The 25,829-nt window shown below is 44.5% G+C and overlaps 1 protein-coding gene across 4 annotated transcripts in view; it reads left to right on the top strand.

Annotated features, from left to right (window-relative positions):
* Positions 1–25,829, top strand: part of OPLAH (5-oxoprolinase, ATP-hydrolysing) — a 664,980-nt gene that overhangs the window by 522,217 nt on the left and 116,934 nt on the right. For all 4 annotated transcript variants that reach the window (XM_069621803.1, XM_069621805.1, XM_069621802.1 and 1 more), the window contains one exon: positions 25,295–25,441. In XM_069621803.1, coding sequence (XP_069477904.1) covers positions 25,295–25,441 — 147 coding nt within the window. The remainder of the gene's footprint in view (positions 1–25,294; positions 25,442–25,829) is intronic.

Raw genomic sequence — 25,829 nt, 5'->3', positions numbered from 1 at the left:
GTGAAAGGAAGGGTCTGCATGCTCTAATGAGTTTGTCAGTGTAGGCAGTGGATGAGGCCAGGGAGTTTACCTGTTTTTTTAGGGATAGCGTGGATATAGAAGCCAAGAGTCTTCACTTCTTTGGCAACTGAGATTATGTTGGCATCAATGTTGAAGGCGCTATAGTTAGTGTCAATTTTTTTTAGGTTGCTGGCCGAGCCAAGGATCAGTATCTCCGTTTTATCATCATTCAGGCAGAGGCCATGGGTTGCCATCCATGCCTGAATAAGGGTGTACAATTTGTTTACTAAGGCTGTATCTAAGGTGAAATTGCCTGAAAGGGGAATGAGGATGAGGGTGTCGTCTGCATTATTAGTGTAGGCGACACCCAGTCTGTCCAATTTGTCAAATAGAGGTTTAGTAAAGATATTGTACATAGTTGGTAAAACACATGAGCCCTGGGGGACTCCACATGTTGTTTAAATTGGGTCTGCAGATGCTGAGGTGGAGAAGACTTGCATGCTTCTGTTGTCTAGAAAGGACTGCACCCAGGCTATAGCTTCACTTGAAAAGTAGGCAGCCGATGCTAGGTGTTTGCATAATACTGTATGGTCCACCAGGTCGAACGCTGCTGACAGGTCATGGAGGAGTAGCATAGCTGTATTTTCTTTGTCGTTAAGCTCATCGATTTCGGCTTTAAGGTCTATTAGTGCTGTCTCTGTGCCGTGCTGGGGTCTGAACCCCGATTGGCCTTAGCCTAAAAGTTAGTTGGTCTCGAGGTACCTCTGAATTTGTAGATAGGCCACTCTTAGCTATTATCTTCAAGAGAAATGGGACCGTTGAGATGGGCCTATAGTTAGTGGGGATGGAGGGGTCTAGAGTTTGTTTTTTTAAGAAGGGGTAGAACCCAGGATTCTTTTAAGCTACTTGGGACGGTGTTGGATGAGAAGGAGGCGTTGATGAGTTTAGAGATGAAGGGGGCTAAATCTCTGGCTGCATCCTTCATAATTTGGGCCGGGCAGTTGTCGCCTTTGCAGTTTGACGGCTTTAGGGAAGCAATCATTTTTTCAGTTTCCTCAATGGAGACTTTAGTGAATTTAAATGGAGCTAGGTTAGGCTTGTCAATGGGAGTGGTAATAGTTGGAATTTTAAAAAAAGGGAAGAGAGGCTTTTTTTACTGCAATTTTAGTTTGCAGTGTTTTTATTTTATTTGCATGGGCATATTGAATGCTAGTGCACCCTTGCTTGTCTTTAGGTACGTTATCCAGTGGAGGTATGGGCGATTCTAGTTCTCGCAGGATCACAAATAATTTCTTAGTATTGGAACCTGCTTTGGATATTCTTTCATTATAGACTTCTTTTTTAGTTTGGATCATTTCTTGTAGTTATTTTCTTCCGTTGGGGAGTGTTGCCATATGGTTTCTAGTTTTCTTTTTTTCTTTTTCCCAATCTCAATATGATCTGGATGATCATTCTCCAGGATGTGATCAGTTCCCTGGATTAGATCAAATGGCAGTGTCTCTCTGGAAGTCCAAAGTGTTCAAAGCAACCAGTTCATCGGTTCTTGTTAAGCATGGGACATGACCTTTACTAGTGGTTTTATGCAAGAAAGCAGATGGCGTGAATAGTGGCAGGTTGATCCACATAAAAACCTAAAATAAAATTAGCTCTCATTGCTTCTCTGGGCCTCAGACTTTCAGTAAAGTCCCAGTCTCTCTCACTTGTTGCTTCCTCAGCAACGGCCTTGTGCAGCTCAGGGGTGATGGGAGGCCATCTTCTTCTTGTTCTCAAGTCTGCAATTAAGCCTGATTATTGGACTGCTGTGGGAGACATGATGGACCTCGTCTTTCGTTAAGGCCCAGAGCCATAGGTAGAAAGGAGGCCATGTTAGGCTGTCTGTGGGGTCCTTACTGGGCCTCTCACTGTCTCCCTCTCTCAGGATCCAAAGTCCATTGCTCTCCTACATTGGCTGTCTATCCACTTGGCAGTCTCTCCCCAAGCTTGTACCTAGCACCTGTTTCCTAGCATCGATCATTTGTTCAGAAGCTATTCTGACTCCTGGCGTACCTCCTCAGCATTCTGACACATGCTCATTCCTTCAGTGGCCTTACCTACATATCCTATGAGCATGGGGTGCATAAGCCCCTAACTCTTTATCTCTTTATGGCTGATGGCTCCAACTCCTATTGGTTGGCTTACAGTTCTGTACTGGGACTTGGGGTGGGCTTTTCCATCCCCATGGGTGTCCTCTCTCTGCTTGCCACACAATGGCCATGTCCTTGGGGTGGTCTCCCTTAGCCTAACTGATCTTAGCTGTATGAGAGTGGCGACCCTGTGAGGTGACTGGGGACTGCTTAAGTTGCCCCTCCTAGATCAGGTGCTACTCTTTCATACTATAGTTTTATATATCATGTCTTCTCCTGTGCAAGGGAACGAGAGTGTGCAGATGCTTCCAGCTCCAAGGGTTTGCCCCTCCTAGATTCCCTAACGGAACAGGAGCTTTAAAGATAATATTGGTTGGAATATCTGAAAAAATCTATAATATAATACTGTGTATAGAAGTTAGATGATATGTTAGTAGTATGCTCTTATTAGTTTCCATTAAATATAATCTATTCAACAGCCTCCTTTCCGTCCTATGGAATGGAGGTGTACATGCTTTCTACATCCGTGGAGAACAGAATCTATTAATGTGTCATGTTTGAGATTGAATTCAGTTGTGTTAAGAATTACATTGTGCCCTTTGAGTATATTACAGATGCTTGGCCACACGTTAGTTGCAAAGTATAATCTATAGAATTGGGCAGTAGTTTCAGTAAGCTATTAGTTCCTGCATTGATCTGACAGGTGGGGGAGTTTTGTAGACATGTATAGACTTTTGGCACTATTCAGCCAAGCCACCGACCCTTTGTACCTGATCCTCTATGTTTTTAATGTGCATTGTTATGGTTACTTTGTATTAGTACCCTGTGAGGAACTCATGGTGACAACAGTAAGACAGACACAAGCGAATACAGTTCATGCGAGTTTATTTAACTGTATACAGGGTGGAGAAAATGCCTAATCTAAACCTAAATCTAAGATGGGAACAAGCGTTGACCATCAAATGCAAAATAAGGCAGTCCTTGTGGCGTTGTGTCAAGTAATAAAGGCCTATACTAAGAACCCTATTGCCAAACCTCACAACTAACACAAAAAGGGTGTGGGATAGGTTTTAAGAAAAGAAAGAAATGTTTGTAAATAATATGTCAGGATGCTGTAGCTTGGAACTTCCTTCCCCACGTTTGAAGCATGGGTAAGATGGGATCTTGGAGCACAGCACACACTCAAGCTTTCCCAGCACGAGTTAACAGTTCCAATGGCAACAATCAGGACCGTTGATGGCCAAGTCTCGTTTTTTCTTGAAAGTCTCTTGCCTTCGAGGGCCTGAAGTATTCGCAAAACAAACAAACACAAAGTTCTCTTTGCAGTTCATGTCGGGTGATGATTTCACCCTCGGGTCCCCCTCTTCTGGTACTGACCCTTTAAAACTGTTCCTCTTCTGTATGGATTTTCGTTGATGACTTCACCCTGGATCTCCCTCGTTCGGTCTCGGACCCTCTATGACAAGAGGGACAATGTACTTCTCCTGTCCTACGGTGCCTCTAGTTTTCTCCCTAGGTCGGGCTTGGATTCCAAACAACCAGCGGGGCAGTGTACTTCTCTAGTCCCCTCCTCAGCTTTTCAAACAGTCCATAGTGGACATTCCTTGCCTTTGTCAATACACTGTTTCTCTGGACTTTAGACTTTGCCCCTCCTCGTTAGCACCCTCCTTCCGGGTTCACTCTCGCCAACTTCACATTCACTTTCACTTGTAATATTCCCGGGATTCACTTTCCCCTTTTTACTTTCAGCATGCTGGATTCACTTCCCTTACTTTCTCACGTTTGAAGATCAAAGTCTTGATTGTACGAGGATTTTACTAGACCTCCAGTATGACCACTTTGACCTCTTCTGATGGCTCTCCTACGGCCTTCTGGTTTCTGTAGTTTTGCTCACACGGGGATCGACCAGAGTCTCTCGGAGTGACACCCACTTGGTGCAGGTTCCCTCTGCACCTGGTCTCCCCTCAACACTTTTACAGTTTTTCACAGTTCCTTGAAGATAGGTTCAAACTTGTCACTTTGCATTGCTCATTCAACACAGCCCAGCTCTTATCGGTTCTTCCCTCAATTCACCAGCTGTGATGAACCACTTGGCTTTCTGCTTTACTGGAGTTAAGCCCGGTACCATGGTAGCAGGAGTTTCCATGGCTCCCGCTTGTCAGCGTCGACACGCTCTGTATACCGTTGACATCTTTTGCAAGACACTTGTGCTATTGTCTGCGGTCTTAGGATCTCCTCCAGGAAGGTTCAGCGGGTCTGGGACAAAGAGGGCAAGGTCACTTCTCTCCTCACCACACTTTCGCTTCCCGCCGCCTTTCTCCTTTTCTTGAACTGTCGCATCTCCTTAGCCGTCTTGTCGTGCTGTCTGCCGTGCTCGTAGTGTACTATCTTGCTCCACCTTTTATCCCTGTGGGGATAGGAAAGGGCTGTCAGGTGTGTGTGGTTATCGTCAGGAATTACCTCACTCTGCCTGACCCTTGGGTTGGGACATGTCAGGTAAACAGTTTCATCGTTAGTCTGTTTTCTATCACAGTACCAAAAAGTATTCCTATTGGAAAATGAGGGTGTTGGAGGTTTCGAGTGTCCTATGGGGTAGAATGGGGAAGGTTTGCGAAATGGCCAAGAATGTCCGGAATGCAGAACAGAACATAGGGATTTGTGGCACTGGTAGTATTCTGTCATAGGAAATTGGGCGGTCAAAAGATGACAGAGGGACAGAATTGACAGGGTTTGCTGGGTAAGCGGAATTGGCAGGGTTTGTGACATGAACAAAGGGGATTGTGGGAATCATAGTGTTTTTTCCGATCATGTTGGGAATGCGGAAAATGATAATCCGAGGTACGGGAAGAAGAAGGATTAGGAGTATTCGAATGGAGACTGGTGAAACAGTGTTTCTGGGAGTTATGCTTTTTGAGTGTATCCGGGTTTGGTTGATTACATACAGAGGGAATGTTGGATTGGGTCAGGAGAGTTATAACAGGAGGAGGGGAGGCAGATGCAGTACAGCCAATGAAAGCCTCGGATATCTCACCCTCCTCTCCTCTTGCAAGATACTGTGTCTCCCTTTGGGCATTCTCCTGAGCATAACCCCGGTCTCCCCAACCCAGGTGATCTTTTCCCGCTCATCTGCCTTTTGGGTCGGGATAAGAGAATGTCCTCCCTTTCTTGGCCACCTGAATAAGGGACTCTTGAGGTTTTCTAGGTGAGATACCCTCAGGTATTTCACAACCCCCAGAGAAGCTGCATGAGAACGTGGGCTGAATCTACTAGCTAAAGCTTGTGTTCGCTCCCAGCTGATGCAAGAAAGGCATGGTATCAAACAGTAAGACAGACAGTTCAAGGGTGTTTATTGAGCTTTCAAATGGTTTGGTAAAACGCCTATCCTAAATCGAAAGATGGGAGCAAGCTATGACCATTAAATAATAATAACACAGTACTAGTGGAGTCTTGTCAAAATAAAAGGGTGTATACTAATAAACCTATTGCCAATCCTTACCACAAAATATAAATAGTGTGGGACACAATGTTATGCAAAAGAAAGGTGTTCAAGAAATGATATGTCAGGATATTTGGCCTGTTGGCTCCCCTTCCCCGCGTTTTCAGCCCGTGACAAGGCAGCACATTTGAGTTTAACTCACACTCTGGCTTCTCTTGCACGAGAATGCTGTTCAAAACCTCAGCATCATTGCCTTCTGTGCCAAGGTCTCTTTGCCATTCAAAAGGCCTCATTACGATTGTGGCGGTCTGGAAACAAGGGTGCCGGTAATATTACCGGCACCCTTGTTTCCAGACCGCCACACCACAAGTCTGCCTGCCGAGGCGACCGCACCCGGCATGTCTGACTCTGCTGGGCGCAACGGCCCTCGTAGGCCGAGTTGTCATGGAAGCAACGGCACTGTTACAAACGGTGCCGGTGCTTCTGAGTCCCCATTCCTGTGGAGTCCCATGAGACTCTTGGGGAATGGGGACTTACCAAATCCCCCGCCTGGCTTCCTGCTCCGACGGGACTTGTAAGATCCCGGTGGCAATGGGAAGCCAGGCGGCGGATTCATTGTTTCGAGTCTGGCGGCAACCCTTACCGCCGACCTCATAATGAGGCCCAAAGTCACTTATTTCAGGGTTCCATGTGTTAATATCCACGCAAAAATATCACAATCCAAAAATATTGCCATATTTTTGCGACGATATTGAGCCATGGTCCCTGCGGGGGACACCCCTGCAACCCCCAGATTATTTTTAAATGTGCGGGGGACACCCCCGCAACCCCTGCTCCCACAAATTATCCTCCAAAAAATATTGCCTATGGCGAGACAAACAACCATATGTACGGCGATATTTTCGGTGGGGATAATATGTAGGGATACCTTATTTCAGAGGGCCTGATGCAACAAACAAACAACAAAGGTCCTTTCTTCTCAGGATTTTACATGCACAATACATTTTTCCAGTGATTTACTGTTCATCCCGGGCCCCCCTCCACCGGGCTCAGACCCACAATGTACACAATGTAATTGATATCCCTCAATCGGGCTCAGATAAATTTATCTCAATTTCCAATCTTTCCTTTTCTATATCAAAAAGAATCGAAGACTTTCAATTGCATGAAGGATTTTTCTTGACCCGCCACAGGACCACTTTGATTCACAAAATCTTTCTCTTGCACTTTTGCCACCTCTCAGCTGGTTACATTACAGAGACCTTTGATTGAGCATGCATGCGGTGTACGCTGTGCCGGACCACTCTGTCAACAATATCGTATCCTTTCAGCAGTTCAACTTTACTCGTGTCTTTCATCAAACGCGTTGTAACAATGTTCGTTCCAGCGTTCGGTATACAATGTTGCTGCTTGCAACCTTGGCTTCAACACAGACTGGTCTTGTATCTGTCTCCCCAACTCACCGGCTGTGTTGAATTATCTGTCGATTCTTTGTTCTTGGAGCCAAGGACGGTACCACAGTGGCTGCCTCTCTCCGACTCAATTAGTCATGTAGGAGGAGCGCGGGTACCTCCAACACACAATGCAGGATTCTTCAGACTTGTCTCCGAGCCTTTAGCTGTCCAGTATCGGGATCTCTTGAACATAATGGTTTCTTTCCAGAAAAGTCAAGTGAATTTCCCTCTTTGCAAACCCCTCGTAGTTCGCCGTCTTTCGTCCCTCATTCAGCTGCCATCTCGAAACTGCTGTTTCCGCTTGTGCTTTGCCTCACTCAGAGTCTACTTTCGTGCTCCACCTTTTATCCGCGTGGCAAAGTTTAATGGATGTCAGGTGTGAGTGTCGGTCAGTAATTGCCTGACCTTGCCTGACAATTGTATTGGGACACGTCAGGTATACTGCTCGGGTGTTAGTCTGTTTCTCCCAGAGCGGGCTGTCTGTGTGAATGTGTTTGTGTAGGAAAATAAGTGTGGGGTTGGGGGGTAGAGTTCCTACGTACCGTACCTGGTAGGATGGGGTATACCACCTCTCGCCATCCAGTGTCCCACTCCCCAAAGACCACTCACCCAGGTGACAGGTGATCCTCCTGCACTGGTCCACCCCCAGGAACTGCATCCAAAAGCAATTGCTGTGTTCTGTCCACCTGGATGACAGATCCCCAGGGACTAGTTGGTGAGACACCTTCTGGTTTCTTACACTGCTGACGGCTTCCTCCCCAAGCCTCCCTATGTCTGCCTTGACCTGGGCCCCAATGCTTTTGTCCGCTTCCTCATGCCACCTGATTGCCCCCCAGCCCGCTGCCTGAGCACCTACTAATAGCTCCTTACCTTCTCTGAACAACACTTGCCCTCTGTCTCATTCTGTTTGCTCTTCTGTCACTGGCACCACCACTTCACGCCATGGAATTGGAAAAGGTGCCCACTGCAGGGATCCTGCTTCCATATCCATTTTGCCCATTTTGTTTGTATGAAACCATGGGACGCATGCTGCTGTGGCCTGTGGGTTCTTTTTGTAAACAATACCATGGCACCCTGGAGTTAGCCTCAGCTTCTAATAGCTATATACCCCTCGGCATTTGCCAGAACGGCCCTGTAATACTGCTAGGGGTTGCAATAAAGCTCTCATGGGTTCTGGGCATTACCGGCTGGGAAAGCCCACTGCATTTGATGTAATTGTCAGATTCATTTTAGAACCGTCTGCACGAGACGTACCTTTCATTTGTGTCATCTGTTTTGGTTAATTGTTTTGTGTTTACTTTTGCTGTACCCCAGGATGTGATGGTTATGCAGTCCCGCCATTGCACTTGCTTACTAGATGTTTGAATATTATCCTTCAGGCCAGGTGTTTGTCTTTCCACCTAGCCAGACCAGTTCACCATGACAAGCCTCTGCACACCCACAGTTTGTTTCAGACGTTGTAGTGCATGTGTTGTCCAAGTACTGCTGTACTTCATTCAGGTCGGGGCTGTGTGGGGGCAACCCCAAGATAGACATGAGGGCGCTTACTTGGCAAATTATGGATTGCCAGTTTAGGGCTACTAGTGGTACCACTGAGCCTACTGTTCATAACTAGCCCAATTCTTGGCGCTCACTGAGTGGGCAGATTCTATCCCAGGGTCGGCACCTAACAGCTCCTGGTGGTTCGTCTGGGCATTAAATGAAAATAAAGAACAATCCATGATGAGTAAAATGAAATGAAGAAAAGTTATGATCACCAAATAATATGTAGGTCTGTGACAAAGTCACATTGGACAGATCAGTTGGGGAGGACCCGTAGAGTGTGGGGGCCTGGAGAAGCTGCCCACTAAGTGATGTAAATGGGGGCTCTTCCAGAGTCTATCCACCTTCCCCCTAGCCTGGTGTATCATCTAGGTGCCACAGTCCCATTGACCTGCATGGAAGCTGAGATTCATATAGGCGGTATACAGGGGTTTCCCCAGAGCCCATCCACAAATGATAAGACCCAGACAAGCTGCAGGAGAGAACCCTTTTCACACCTCCAGTTTTCAACAAAGACTTCTGGGTCTGATGAATCCTCGCTTCTGGGTCACCCAACACCATTATGTGGCACAGCACAACACATCCCAGCACTCCCTTCACATTGTAATGCCCCCCCCTCACCCAGACAGAACACGGCTGCAGAAAACGTCACACACCCCATTCAAAATACACTCAGTCTTAGAACTACACAGGAGCCACCATTTTGAAGTTCCTGTAAAGAGGCCATCAAACCAGGGAGAGTAAAACAGGTTGCTCACCAAACGAATTGCCTAAGCACATGGCAGGTCTCCAAGGTGGTCACATGTGGTGAAGGCATTTCTTAGTAGAAACAGTTTTTTGAGCTTTCATTTGGAGATCTGGACTGGATATTCTAGGGAACTACCTGTTTAACAACAGTAGCTATAAAAGTACCATTGGCAATATTTTACTGCCTGCAGAACCATGGCATTATGGTAAAAGCTCTGGAATTATATCACACTCTGTAAGCGATGGTGAACACTTATAGTGTCACCGGAGTGCCCAAAATATATGTCAGAGCATCCTAAACCACATTAGTTTGATGGATGGAGGCAACTAAAATGGTCCTCTTCTATGATAGATTGCTAATAGCGGGAAGACATGAGATTAAGGATTGCCTGATTGATGGCAGTACAGGTAATACAAGATTACAGGCATTTTAGTATTTGATAAGGTTGTTTGGTAGATTATTCAGGAAAACACATACTAAGGTTGATAATTGTGAAAATGTAGGTTTTCCTTCTGGCACTAATACGTTTGTTCGTATTCTTCCTAAATTTGGCCACACTCGAAAAAATATATTACTTGTTTTCTTGATAAAATACATGTATGTGGAACCTATAGGAGGTATTGTTTTAATCTGTTTGAAATTAACCACATTTCTGGTTCCAGAACTGGGAATTCTAAGAGCATTCATACCTGCAGATTATTTGGTAACAACCCAACATTTGTTTAGACTGTGACGGTACTTTGGAGTGCAGGGTTTTCTATGTTCAACACTTTTTACATGATAAGATTATGTTCTTAATGTAAATATTGTGGACCAAGCGGATGCATGGTACTCAGAATTCTTTGCTAATTGCACTGGAACTTTTTTGTACTTAATTGTCTTCTATTATATCCACTATTAACGTATACGCTGAGGTTCTATTGTTAATATTCTCTAAATTCTTTTACTGTTTATTGATTACGATTTTATGTAGCATAACAGTGAAAGGATCGATATAAAATGGTTTCACATGACTGGACACTCTCTGCCAAACAAGGAGGGGGGCATTATTAATGTCTCTAAAAGAAAGTACAGTTTCATCAAATAAATTAAGAAGCTACGGACTATAAGAAGCAGCTTTGAAAAAGAAGGGTTTTGCAAAAGTGAAATGCATTCTTTTCATTTTTTTTTATTTTTGGTTAAACAAATAACTTTTAACAAATGTTAAGATCCTACACAATAAGATTCAACAAAATGTAATAGTAAGACTTTTCAAAAAGGTTTCATGATTCATAAAATTCAAACAAGATTCTTAGAATCTATCCTCCTAAAACAATCATAAAATTCACAAAAAAGAGGAAAGAAAAGAAAGGACAAAGAAATTACGTCTTTAAAATTAATTAAAGGTGGCGGAGTGCAGCTCAGTGTCTTGGTGTCTGGGTGTGGGTGACAACGCCCTCGGCAGCTTTGCCTAATGACCTGTGTGACACGTCGTGGGTTGCTGAATTTTTCTTACGCAAGAGGCCATTTACCGTAACTGAACCATCAACCTGCTGAGAGTGATCACGTGCAGTGTCGTGGTGGAGCAAAGCAGATCCTGTATACCGGTAAGGTCTGGTGTACCAGAGTAGCAGACCCCTCTCTGCCGTTTGCACAACAGGTGGGACAGTGTTTCACAACCGGCTGCTATCTTTTAATTTTAATCCTGCAGTTCACTGTGGGTGGAAGCGTTTGCTAACGCTGGGGTTTTTAATTCCCTCGGGATTAATCTTAACTTTAACTAACTGAACTAATTTTATTGTCCATTGCAAATGGTTACGGGCTCAAGGATACCTTGAAAGAGAATGACCCTGTGTTTAAATAGTTGAAACTTGATTGGCTACAGTGGTTACTGGGCCTACGCCGGGTACATTAGTTTTGTTATAAACCAATTTACCGGCAACCTACTAAGTTGGACCTATGAAGCCTATACTGGCTCTAAGGTAAGGTTTGCAGAGTGATATGATGGTGAGAGGAAAGCTAGGACGCAGCCCTCCGTTGACAAGGAAAGCGCCCAGAGACGCGGCAAGGTCTAAAGAGAGACAAGGGGCAAAGTGGGATTGGCTCTGTTACTAGTCAATCAAACATTTCTGGGGGGTTTTAAGGAGTGGGTAATACATCTACCCAGACACATAGAGTGCCCTTGGACTCCCCAACCCCTCTGACCCAGAATATTGCCACTTTGTCCTTAGAATCCAATGTTTTTACAAATAATGCACTAGGAGCACGGGGTGGAGGTCGTATCTCAGGCATTGATGTCATGTTCTATGCAGTCCCTGGATAACAATGGGTCGCTATTAAACCTCGGTTAATCTCTACATGGGAATACTTATAGCAATGTGCAAGTGTACAGGGCGGATAATGTGACTAACTTGTCTGCAAGCCTCAATTTGGTTGCGCTAGCACTAGAATTGGCGTCTGCGGGAGCCACCAATTGTGTTTCAGAGGCTGTAGGGCAAACGAGTGATGGGGCATCTCTTTGGAAGGATTATGAACTTATACAATATTTTAATGAGCTCACTTCTAAATTGTATGCCCTGTTGGCACTCTGCTCTGTAATTGCTGTGGACCAAGGTAACTTAAAGCAACAAATGGCAATTTGTATGGATGCTAATGCTGAACATAAGATCTACCCTCTGAATTTACCACCGAGACTGCGTTAGGCAGAAATCCAGGTACCCCTGTTTCAGGCACGCATTGGGAAGGGTGGGGGCAGTGACACTTATTACGGACTCGCCAGAGGGGACAGATGTGTCCTGGAATTCTCAAGATTCAGTTAACATCGCAGCAGGGAATGAGGAGGAGGCACTTGACGCTCTGTGTGCGGAAATCTCAATGATGGAGAATACTCCCACACCTCTAATTACCCTTCCCCTCTCCATGCATAAAGTGGTAGTGGGGAATAACATTTCGAATACACTCCCCTATGCTACTCGCCCCGACTCTCAGGAGACGCTGGAAAGAGATTCCTATAATGTAAGCTGTGCGAAACCACGTAAAGTAACCAGATTCCAGGCTGATGGTACGAGGCGGTCGGTGACACATAGGGGCCCCTTGGATTATTGGACTATAGACAAGAGGATCCCTCCGGCGCCCAAGTGTCTATTAATCATAGCCAGGGGAATGAAAGTGTAAAGAAGATACCTGTAGTTGCTATGGACAGCAACCCTGCATCAGCCCTCCCTAATAGGCAGGGATGTGGTCCCCTCGCAACACCCAAGAAGGCCCCTGGGCCATATTCATATCAATCGGGAGCAGGTATTGTATCCCATGAAAGGGAAAGGCCCAGGGACCATAAACCCATGAAAGTCTGAGTGTTCGGGATCAGAGTGCCTAAGACATGTGGTCTGTACAGTATAGCCACAGGGGATAGGGTGACGCGTCCTATTAAGCCGGGAAACTCTGTAAAGTTGGAAGAGATCCGGCCTACAGTTGGAAGCCCATTCTTGAACAGATCCACCCTACTTCGACTCTGGGAAAATACTGAGTGGTTATCTACAAATTCTTCCTCTGATATGGCTCAATTGGAACTACCCAAATGGGGGAGCACTACGAAATAGGTGCTGATTCTTTTTGTCTCTACATCCACTGTTTCACTACTATGTGCCTATGCTGATGTTTTGTTTGCACTTGGGTTGAAGTTAATAATATGTACCAATCTGCAGACCCCGATTGGACGTCCTGACCCTAATACGGAACCTGTACATAGAATAGGAAAAGTTAGACAGTCTGATGATAGTGTTAGGAGCAAAATTGGTTACAGTATTGCCCCTAATCCGGTTACTGAGTATCCCCGCCTTGGCTATGAAGCTGTACAGGGGGCAAGCATACCCCAGGATAAAGCCTGGCAGGAAGGAAACCAACTAAAGTTACATTGACTACAGAAGATTGTAGACTGGAATACGTGGGGGTTTAGGCACCTCTTTGAGTGCAAGGGGACAGGTTGTGACCTGGCTGACTATGATATAGTTATGCTACAGAAAACTTGGCTGGATTGTGCACTGGTAGTGGACGGTTACCAGGTGTATCAAGTGTTTGCCAGTAAAAGTGTTTGCCTAGGGGACGCCCTTCGGGGGGGCTTGGGATTGTGGTCAGCCACAAAATTAGATCATGTAGTAAGTCGCCCATGAGGGTAGGAGATAATGTGTTGGCAATAGAGTTGGGGATCGGCTCTCCTGGCAACAAGTGGAAAATGCTACTTATTAATATATAATCTCTGCAGCGCCAAGTATTATTGGCAAAATGCTTGACCGGATATAAGAGGTCCTTGTTACCAATAGCGGTCCTTGTCTTGACCATTCAGTCCTCGTGGGAGGCGACTTTAATGCTAAATGTGTAGATGAAATGCTTTGTGCTCCCTGTGAAAATGTGGTCTTGTGGTTATGAGACAAGATAAAAGCAATGAAAAGGGCAAGAGGTGGGTTAAGTTTATGAGATTGTGTTGCCTGGTAATGTTAAACGCTAGGACTAAGGAGGATACCCCAGGCACCTACCTATACGTGGACTGGGAATAATTGCCAGTCGACGATAGATTATTATTTCGGGAATAACCAGTGTCTTGTGGCGGTGGTGAAACTAGAGGTAATACAGAATGATAATAGCGACCACCATATAGTGGCACTAGACCTTGGTTTATACTCCCCTCATATTAAGACCCATGAGCGAGCCGGGATGTCGACCAATCATGGAGGTAACCGCATTTGCTGAGCCCCCAGACAAATAACCAGGGTTGCTAAGTATATTGCAGATCTGCCTAGTGAGAATGTTGAGTGCTTGAACCAGCTCAGCTAGAATGATATTGGGGCATGGATTAGGTCTGTGGCAGAGAAAATAGGCAGCTGTGCCAGAGCCCTTCTCCCTAACTGCGATAAACCAATTAATAAATATGATAGCGCCATAAGAGATGCAAAACGGGCCAAGCGGTTTAAACTCAGGAGGATTCACTGTATTGAGACCTCGGAAACTGTGAGGTCGACTGGGGTGGCACGGATTAAAAGGGATTATAAACATTGGCTGAAGGGTTGGAAACGCACTTTACAGAATGCACATTGGCAACATATGATTACCACTTTGCGGTGGGGGGGTAATTTTAAGAAAAATTAGCCGATCTAATTAAGGCAAGAGCTGATGCTAGTATTAGGATGATAAACCCGATACAAGAACATAGGTGGATAGAGTACCTAAAGGCAGTAGATGCTCCACCACTTGGCTATTTACTAAAGGGCTGGCAATTGAACAAAGGGAAAAAAGACATTGAAAAAGCAATAACGAGACTTAAGGATTCGAGAGCCCCAGGGCCTAATGGCCTGTCTACTGCGGTCTTAAAGCAAAATCCACGTAGATGGGCTATTGCACTTAATATGCTGTTTGACAAAGTATGCAGTGAGCAAAGCATTCCTACCTCGTGGCAGCATTCGGTACTGGTGCCAGTGTACAAGAAAGGGGACCGGGCACTGCCCAATAACTATAGATTACTTTCCCTCTTGGATGTTACGGGGAAAATCTTTTCCATGTTTACACTTTATGTGTTAAAGAACTGGGCGGTAAACACGCAGGTACTGCATTTTACTCAAACTGGGTTTATGCCGGGGTGTAGTGTGATACATAACATGAGGATTCTAGATGTGTTGTTTCGCGAATGGGGGGGCCATGCTGCATGCTACCTTTGTAGATTTCCGTGCGTTTTCTTATGGTGTAAACAGAGGAAAATTGCGGGCTAAAATTGAAAAATGGGGGTGCTGTGAGTGGTTACTGAATATCCTCAGGGGTCTGCATTTAAAAACCCAAGTCAGAGTTCGATTGGATGACCTGGGCACTATGACACAATTGGTGGAGGTATGCCTTCTGCCATACCTTCAAGGGTCTCTAAAGCTTAAGCAGAACATTGGAAAGTTGGCTGCTCCTTGCAGACAATGCAGTTACAGAGGGCAATCATTTCCATTAGAAGTTGTCTGTCCCAATATTCCAATGTTTCACTATTGTCTTTCCTTGTTTTAAACATAATGTGTACCCTCATTGGGTAGAATATTCCAATAGCAATATTGCTGGGGCATTATTGCCCCATCTCATCTGATTGCCAGCTGGTAACATTCCTTTACCCATGTTAAAGGCCCTTGCTTCGATTGGGCCCATACACATGGGTTTAAGACCATTACAACCGGATAATAGCCCTTGCAATGAGGCATTCATTCTGTGACAGGGGGAGTACTGTCCCAGAAAATCACACTGACTCTTAAAGAAAAGTCCAAGGGTGTTTATTACAATATAAATGGTCAAAATGGCTTGTGATCTCAAGTTCATTGGGCTTTCAAGGCTCCTTTGTGGTTGGCGCTAGGGCTGACCCTTTCCTCTATTGTCTTGCCTGGACCTGGGTTCCACCTCCCAACCCCAGATGTCCCTACTGGGCTGTTAGTGATCGGTAACCCTTATCTGTCTTCACTTATCTACACTTCAGGAGTTTACTCTAAGACTTTGGCTACCTGACTCCCTAGGGAACTTCTAGCTTTTCCCTCTCCTATCCCCACTTAGTAGTCTCAGGAAACGGGAAATGGTGCCTTCTTTCGCCCAGCATCATGCTCACATCTTTCAGACCCTCTCCTTCCTGGCCCTTCGCTATACTGGTCTCTTGCGCTGTTCTGCTCCCACCATATCACTGTCCTTTCAAACTCTCACTCGGCCTTTCCACCTCCACCCTTCAATCTTACTTCTGTTCCCACTCCTATTCCTACTACCACTTGTGTCCACAACTGTTCTATACGTATCGTACATGAATTTATAAAGCGCATGTTCACCCTAGGGCATCATGGGTGAACATGATGGTGTTCAAGGTGCTTACAAGCCCAGACCCTCTGTAATAATTTAGACGAAGAGAAATGTCTTCAGTAGTCGGGGGAAAGATAGATGGTCAATAGTCGACCAAAGACAGACTGGAAGAGAGTTTCAGCATCTAGCTGCAGCAACAGAGAATGCCCACCCACCAACTCGTGTGAGCCGTGGGACTGGATGAGCCTAACCAGGGGCTGGATGTAAGCATTGAATACCATAGAGGACTGGGCCGATTCCTGGGGGATCCCACAAGACAGAGGAACAGACACCAAACGAAAAGGTGGGAGATAAAGAGTTTGTGCCTGATCAACAAGAAAAGCAGAGAACGAAGATAGAACATGTCCAGTGATCCCCGCCCGGCCAGACGAGCATGCCGGATGGGGTGGACGACACTATCGAAGGCTGCTGAAAGATCTAATAAAACTAGGGACGCCACTCCACCCTGATCTGAGAGACGTGCCATGTCATCCACCAAAGAAACCAGCACACTCTTGGTGCCCCGACCGGGATGGAAACCAGACTGGAAAGGGTTGAAAAACAGAAGATTCCGGAAAAGAGCTCAAGAGGGGGGAGATCAAAGACTCCAAAAGCTTCATAAAGAAAGGGAGTAATGAAATAAGAAGGAAATTAGCAGGGCAAGCGGGATCCAAGGACGGCTTCTTCAAGATAGGAACCACCAGTGCATGTTTCAGCTGAGAAGGAATAGACCCCGACTGGCACGAGTGGTTTATCGCTTGAGTCACCCAAGGGGCAATAGTCGGCATTATATGTTAACACACCAGAAAAGGAATAGGATCTAAAGCTGATGAAGATTTAAGCATGGACATGGCCTTTACAGTCTCCTCCACTGAGAGCAGAGGGAAGGTGGCCCATGACCTCAAAAAGGGCAGACGGATGCAGCTACAGGGAGCCCCACCGTCCCCCGGCTTGGACCTGAGAGTGCAATCAGATTGCAAATATTCACAATTCTCTCAAGTAAAAAAGGAGGACGAAAGACAACCCTAGCTGCCAAGTTCTACAATAACTGGAGGCGGTGAAGCAAATTCCTTGGAAGGGCAAGGTAGAGAACATTGCAGTAGTCAATGTTGCTAATAACTAATGAAGAGACCACTGGAGCATGGAACCTCTGAGGAATAAAAGACAACACTTTCCAAATGGACCAGAGTTTATAATGGGCTTTTTGACAGAAATTTGATTGGTCATAGTTAGCGATTTAATCCCAAGGTCTTTAACAGAAGACACTGGGAGGGGAAATAGGCCAAGACTCTCTGGCCAACACTCCGGAGTCCAGAACAGTGAAGGTGATGAAGTCCCTCTCACTCTACTCCACTGCCTCCTCTTGTTGCTCCCACTCTACCTTTCCTACTGTCCTTACTCTGCTACTACCACCTCCTCTTTACTACCACTGTCTTCCTCTCGTGATATGGTGCCCTGCTCACTCCTCTACTACTGACTACCACTCCACCAATTCTATCCTCCCCTTACTACTCCCGCCACCTACTATCTTTACTCTCAACTAACACTACTACCTCCACCACTACTCTTACTCCACTCCTCCTACTTTTTCTATCCTACTCCCACTCTTCCCTTTCTCACACAAACACTCAACAAACCCGCTTTCACCAATAGCTTCTGCAGTGATTTCGCCTCCTCTGGCCTCTTTGACGTTCTTCTCCCCCGCCTGTCTTCATGCAACTAACCCACACCACACACGTCACATGCACTGTTTTAAAAACCCCACCCCCTCTGAGGATTGGATACTCACCCTGTCCGATCACATACCTGGCTCAAAGGGGGGGGGGTGCTTAGGGAGGTCAAAAAGGACTTATAAGCCCCGCCCCCTTTCCTGGAAGCATCTCTGGCAAGGCAAGTGAGTTTCTGAGGAACTGGAGTCCCTCCTCTATAAGTCTTTCTGTTGGACCGTTCAGTGTTAATGTCTCTGGTGGGTGCCTCCTTAATATGGCCTCCTTTTCTGAATGGCGTGTAGTTCCAAGGAGGCTGTGCTGCACCCCTTTCTCGCGTGTTAGGCAGCCGGCTGTCTGCTGTGAAAAAGTGTGAACCGCTGCTGCGTGGTGACTTCCCACTGCTCCCTCCTGCTGCGGCTTTCCCCCGTCTGTGTTCGCCGTCATCATCATTATAGGTAAGGTGGGGAGGGGGTCTGTACACACTTGTGCGAGCACCAGGGAATGGTTGGGGTGGACTCCCTCCCTCCCCTCACATGGCCTGTCACAATGCTAACATAGATTCCTTAATAAACAAATGAAAACAAATATCTTCAATTTATGAAATTCTCAGTTTTTCATGGTAATCATTTTTGGTTAAAAACCACAAACTTTCATGGACATGGGCCTCATTCCGTGTGAAGCGGTCCTGAAACAAGGGTGATGGTAAGCTCACCGGCACCCTTGTTTCCGGACCACCACACTACGAGTCTGCCTGCATGGGCCGTTGCGTCCGGCACAGTCAGACCTGCCGGGCGCAACGGCCCCAGCAGGCAGACTTTTCACGGAAGTGCCAGACCCGGTGCCAGTACTTCCGTCTCCCCACTCCACTCCACGGGAATGGGACGTTGCCGAATCCGCCGCCTGACTTCCTGCGCCGCCAGGACTTGTAATGTCCCGGTGGCCGCGGGAAGTCAGGCGGCGGATTTAGTTTTTCCGGCTCGGCTGCAACCCGCTGACCTTGGTTCTGAGGACCAATATTTACGAAATGCTGTGTATACATAAGGTGCACAACACCAGGGTAATCTTAATAGTGAGATGTTCAGAAATGTTATATTATTTGAAGGAAACTATACACCAGATGACAACACTGGACACAGTATCATCTACCACATAAGTACATCTGGTGTGGGATCACTATAACATATTCCTAATTCTTACTAAAAAAAAACTGCTACATGAAGTCACACTCTATCTATAGTGAACTTATAAAGGAATTGTGTAAAAAGGAGAAATTCACAGTCACGTTTAATTGTACAAGTGAATTAAAACATGAACAAAAATAACAAAAATGGTTTTGTCATCACAAAGGTGGTGTGTACCAAACGTACATGAGTAATCATGTTAAGTAAAAATGATTATAACTTTTTTTATTGTTTTGGTTTATATAAACCTTTAAAAAACTGTACAAAATTTCAATATAAACGCTATTCAATACAAACAATTGTTATATACAAGAATAAAATATACCATAAGCATTACTTTGCATATATTTACACTTATTGCAGGTGCCTAAATAAAACTCCATCATAACATTAGTATCCTTGTAAATTCTTCTACCTATATTGACTCATCTAATTCATTTTCTTATTAATACTATTCTTCCATTTTCACACTCTTTTTTTAATTGTTCATCTACAAGTTTTTCCATTTAATCACAATTTTCAGTCACATTTACAACTAAAATCATATACTACAGTGTCACTGCAGCATTTCACAATATTATAGATCCCTGTTCCCACCCTCTATTAATAGAATAGACATTTAGGGCAAACACACTCACGTCAGAGAACATATGTTTGTTAGATATACAATTACCCTTATTTTTAGCGAGACTGAATTCCCATGTAACATTTCGCCCCAAAGCTTTTCTCTATCTACTTCAGATTGATCTTTAACACATTTTGCAAAGTGATTTATTCTCTCTTGCAGAAGATTTGGACAGACTAGAATTAGATGTGATAAAGATTCTATTGAGTCTTCTTCTTTGCAAAAACAACACAGATTCAGCGTCTTATCATGATGAATACTCAAAATCTGATTTGTGTTTAAAACATTAAACCTAAAGCGCATCGTCATATTTCTGTATGCTCTCGAAGGATATTTTAATAGATATGCTTCGGGCCTTGGTGACCATTTCCAAAATGATATAGCTTCACTGTATAGGCAAGAATTCAAGATTACTACCTTGTTTTCTATCCAATCATAACCTTTAATTGTTTCTTTCACCTTTATTGGGTTACTAATCAGGGTTGCTAATGAAAGGCCCATATCTGAGAGGATTTTCATACAGTTGTCCTTCAAGGTTACCGCAAAAGTGGCCTTTGTCTCAACATTTAAGTGATAATAAAGAATGTCCTTTTCAGCCATTAAACGTTTTCTCAGCAGAGTTAATGTCTTCGTGTACATTATGCTGAGAAGAGAGTGTAGCCCCAGTTCATATCTTATTAATTCTAATGGGACACATTTCGGGATGAAATACAATATTTTCCGCCAAATCATTGATTACATTTTCCACAGATATGGACTAAGCTCAATGGGCCAAAATTCTAAACCATATGTTAGTCAAGGGATCACCTTTAACCTATAGAATTTAATACAGGGTTCCAGTGTGAATTTCCCGTATTTTCTTTCTATTGCTCTTATTTGATGAATAGACTCTTTGGCTTTTACCATCATTAAATTTTTCTCGACCATAAAAGAATTCACACTAGTAAAGAAATAACCCAAGTAACGCAATGATGTTTGTGGACTGATTCTCTCACCACAGCAAACCCATGACATGGAAGATTGCCTTACTCTTTTGTTACCTGCAAAGAATATAGTAGTTTTACTTGGATTAAATTACTCATTTTCTTTCTACGATCAAAAGAAAATCATCTGCGTATGCCACACACTGTATCGCTTCACCGCCGATTTGCAGCGCTACTAAACCTTGTTGATTTAATAACTTTCCTGCCTGTGATACATAGATGTTAAAAAGGATTGCGGCTAATCTACAACCTTGTTTCAGACCATTTTGGGTTTCAATTAAGTTTGACATCAAATCCCTGTTGTTCAATCTTACTCTCATGACTGTATCTGTATACAGAGAAATTATAATATTAAGTAACCCTTCATAAATGCCTAACGCTATTAAAGTTTGCCATAATTGGGACGGTCCACCAGGTCAAATGCTTTAGTAAGATACATTGCTGCTATGTATAAACTATTCATGGTTTTTATTTTAATATGGCTCAATAGTTGCATCATTAAGAGCCCACCTTCGTCTGTTCCCATTTTACTCCTGAATCCAATCTGTCTAAAGTCAAAAATTGAGTTTTGATCTATCCATACTGTTACCTTTTCCAACACCAGAGCATCAAAAATGTTGGATTGTGTATTCATAAGACTGATGGGTCTATAATTATTTGGACATAACCTGTTACCTTTTTTTTATAGATCAACAGGACATACGACATTTTCCAAAAAAACGGAATCCTCTTTTTTACACATATATTTTTCCGAATAAAATATTAAGTATTGTGGACCAAATTATCGCATTACTTTTCAGATTGGCAAAGGACAGAAGATTAGGACCTGGAGTGGTTGTCGATTTTGCTTTCCTAATTGTTTTCGCTATATTTTCAATGGATGTATCCAAAGACCATACCGTTTCTAAGCCTCTCTGATAATCCCACACTTCTGCAGATTTTTTATACAGTTTGCCAAAATAATCCATCCATGTGATGCCATCTATCGGGTTTGATTGAATGTGAGATTGTGTTACTTCCATCCTATTAATGATCGACCAATAGCTCCTAGAGTTACTCTCATTCATTGCCATAAGCATACTTTCACCATCTTTTTGGAACCTTGAAGATCTGAGTGCTATGTTCCAGTTTCTATATGTTTGTTTCCGTTGTTTTACCAAGATCTTTATCTCCTCTATATCACCATTGCTCCTTTTTATCTCACGAATATCTTTTCTAAGATTTGCTTTGGCAGATCATAAATATGTGTATGTGCTTTTGTATTAATAGAATGCCTATTACTAAGAATCTTGCTTCGTTGAACTGCTGTGTCTATGTATTCTTTGACGATCTCTACTGAGTACATACTCACTTTGCTATCGTAATTTGAACAGGCATAGTCATGAATCAACACTGTGTTGAATTGTACAATCTTTTTTGGAGTCCATTTTACCCTGTCACAGTAATTCGTAACTTCAACCACTTCAGTAAAATATACCAGCTCTGCATGCTTTAAAATCCAAGGCAACACCAAACACAACATTGCATGATCACTGGTTGATTGTTCAATTACTTCTATGTTGTTGCTTAATGATATCACTTGATTACTGGCAAAGATATAGGGCCTCATTACAGGTCGGGTGGTCCGGAATTAACAGTGGCGGTAAACCCGCCGCCACTGTTAATTCCGGACCGCCCGATCACGAGTCCTGCAGGCGGGAGGTGATCTTCCCTCCAGGTCTGACCAGGTGGGTTGAACACCTCCCGCCTGCAGGCAGACATGGAAACTCCAGCACCATCACGAGATGGTGCCGGGGTTTCCACTTCCCCATTCCCATTGAGTCCTATTGGACTCAATGGGAATGGGGATTTATCGAATTCCGCCTCCGGAATTCCGGGGACACCAGGGTCGTAATGCCCTGGTATTTCCGGGAGTGACGGAGGCGGAATCGTAATACGAGTCCGGTGGTAACCAGGCGGTTTTACCGCCTCGGTTACCGCCGGACTCGTAATAAGGCCCAATGTCTATGATTGACTGAACTCCTCTGGCTTTCCAGGTAGGCATTCTATTGTATATTGGGGATAATCCCCAGCATAAACCAAATTCTACCCACAGACAGCCTCTTATTTTTTTACTGGATTCCACTTGATCCCCCAAGCAAAAATTTGACAACACATTGTAATATAGAAAAACACGAGATGATCAATCAGCATTCAAATCGCCGGCAATAATGATTTCACCTAAGGGATTCTCATCCAACCATGTGCCTATTCTTGTGTTTAGGTCCTCCAAAAGAAACCACCAGGTGTTCGTCTTTGGCCATACAGCTATTCCTTGTTTGCACGGCGGAGTGCAAAAGCTGAGTGTAAAAAGGTGGTATATGCTTGTATGCCGCTCTTTTGCACTCTGCCGTGCAAACACATTAAACGGTGCCTGCCATGTACACATGCCATGTGGTGTTTACAATGGATTCCTATAGAGTCCACCAGCTGTTGAAAATGCATAGTGGCTCAAATGCTGGAGAAGAGGAAGGGAGCGGTGGAATCGTAGCTTAAGATCCACCCCTCCTCTCTGCTATACAAATGAATGAAAATTACCTAAAATTAAAATGAAATGCTTAAAAGCCTTACGCAAGGCTTTTACACATTTTATTTCCGTTATGACTCAACCAGAATGAGCTCCAGAGAGTTAATGTTCGGTAGGGGTGTGTGTATGTATCTCTCTGTGTGGCATCAGACAACCTCGGAGTCCAAAGTAGCTCCTGCTATGTCTTGTCACTGTACATCTTAATATGTCCTTTGACATTATGGTCAGGATCACGGCAAGTATTTCCACAATCCGGTGGGTAGAGTATAGTTCAGTGGAGGTCATTACGATCTTGGCGGTAAGGGGTTAACGGTGCCGGTAAAGGTGCCGGAGCCGTCAACCCCTTACCGCCCCATTACCTGCTAAGGACTCCTGGTTTTACCAGGCGTCCTTAGGGGGTCCCGCGAGCAGACCAGCATGCTACAAACGGGCCCGTCATTAGCGGGGCCGTTGTTAGCATGCTCCCCATTCCCATTGAGCCCTATGGGGGCTCGAATGGGAATGGGGATGGGTTCCTGGAATGGGGAAATACCGGGCCCTCCAAAGTCGGAATGGCCCAGTATTTCCCCATTCCAGGAACCCGGACCCGGTACCCAGAATGGGGGTAGCCATGCCGCAAGTAGCGGCATGGCTACCTCCAATGTTGTAATGACCCCCAGTGAGCGTCTACTTTCTAGTTTCCATTGCTGCAACACCAGCCGCTGACTCATCCACAACAGCACTCCAAAAGCAGGGTTCTCAATTCGAAGATATTCTTTCACATTGGTTCTCAAATCTCATCCTATCCACAAACTTGAAATTAATTTTTCTGGGCTATTTCCCTCCACTGAGGGAAGTGGAGGAAAGCAGTGTGCACATTGCTTAATCTTCTTGCTAGTCAGCCTGTGACATCTCGGCATGTCATTGTACTTACTCTAGGAGTAGATGTTGTTTCTATCATATTAGACCAGTTTTCTGGAATCTCATGAGCCAACCACAAGGGTGTGCCCCACCTTCCTTTCACTTAACATATTAGGAAAGAGCAAAGAAGTTATTATATGTGTATGCCGCATGCCGCAGCTACTGCTGTACAAGGCAGATCAGCAGATAATGGAATGAACGCACAACATTTACCATTTTGGCAGCCACATGGCACCAAATCAACTCAAAGACAGTCCACTCTTTATCTTCTATGTTCATCTTCTGAAGACAGCTTCAAACCCAGTTTAAAACAGTGTAAAAAGATGACAGCTTAAAACTCAGTATACAACAGTGTACCATGAAGACAGCTTAAAACTGAGTTGAAAACATTGTACAATGAAGACAGCTTCAAACCAAATTTAAAACGGTGTACATGGAAGACAGCTTAAAACCCAGTTTAAACCAGTGTACGATGAAAGGCGATATATGCAGTTGAAATTACTGACCGTTTACCTTTCTATGAGTTCTCTATAGCGCCAAGATGCCTTTGGGTGTATGCTTGTGCTTTATAAAATGTCCCAAATACAAATAAACTCTTATACAAACAAGATCTTAATCCTATTGTTTGGTTGCACCAATCTGAACCATACTGGTGTCCACATCAGGCTAACCTGGTGATGCACATCCCTCTCCACATCTAGATTGATCTGTTTAACGTATTATTTGAGCAGTGCTCAAGTTACTGTAACACCACCTCACCGGCAGGACCGGTTCACAGTCCTACTCATGGTTCTGGACGTAAGTGTGCAAAGGTTGAGGACGGTAACGCATCATACGACAACCCTACTGGCGTCTGCAAGGTTCCCAAAGGATATTTTGGATATGTGTGGATAACCCACAGGATCCTCTGCAAAGATTGTCCTCAAGAGGGTTATACTACAAGTGCAAGGTGGTGAGGGGATGCCACAGTGAAAGAGGGAGGTTACTCCTTGCATGACAAATTGGAGGCAGCTGTTTTGCAATTGTTTCACAGTATGTCCTTGCAAGTTTAGGGGTCAGGAAAGTTTCACATGTGCCCACTTGCTACTATTATTGTAGGCATTATTATAAGTAACAGCAGCAGTTGTAGTAGGAACAGACACCCTTTGCAGCAAAGAACTTGACACAGGTTTCCCATTTGCTAATGATTGCCCATTTCTTTCCCGCAGGCCAATGCAGAGGTAGCAGTCCGGGACATGCTGAGGCAATTTGCCGCTCGCTGGCAGGAGCAGACTGGCAGCCTTGAAGTGGAGGCTGAGGATCACATGGATGATGGTTCTCCAATCAGGTTAAGAGTGCAGATCAACAAGGTGGAGGTGAGTAGGGACCAGCGGAGTGTATGCTCATCAGTGCACTGTCTGGCAAAATGTGCACAAATGCCTTCAGTAGAGAATATCACGGCTAAGAAGTTGATCTGCTGATTTCAATCATCCATGTTCTTTTTTAGTTGTGTTGTTTGCCATTCTAAACAGTAAGAATATACAGATGGGCAGCGGTGGAAAGCAATGTGTCTGTACCAGGAAGAGAACCATTCAGTGTTTAATACTGAGAGGATTAGAAAACAAAGAGCATGTGCACAATGCCAAAAAATGGTGTACGGAGAGAGAAGGATGTGTAATTGATGGGTAGCTCCTTTGTGGTGAGTATTTTATATAGAGTCAGGTGAGAGCTTAGTGAGGTGTATCGGGGATCAGGTCATAGCCT

This window comes from Ambystoma mexicanum, chromosome 5q (assembly GCF_040938575.1).
Source record: "Ambystoma mexicanum isolate Mex_15411 chromosome 5q, UKY_AmexF1_1, whole genome shotgun sequence".
Classification (NCBI taxonomy): Eukaryota; Metazoa; Chordata; class Amphibia; order Caudata; family Ambystomatidae; genus Ambystoma; species Ambystoma mexicanum.
This window is presented reverse-complemented; position numbering and strand designations above follow the sequence as displayed.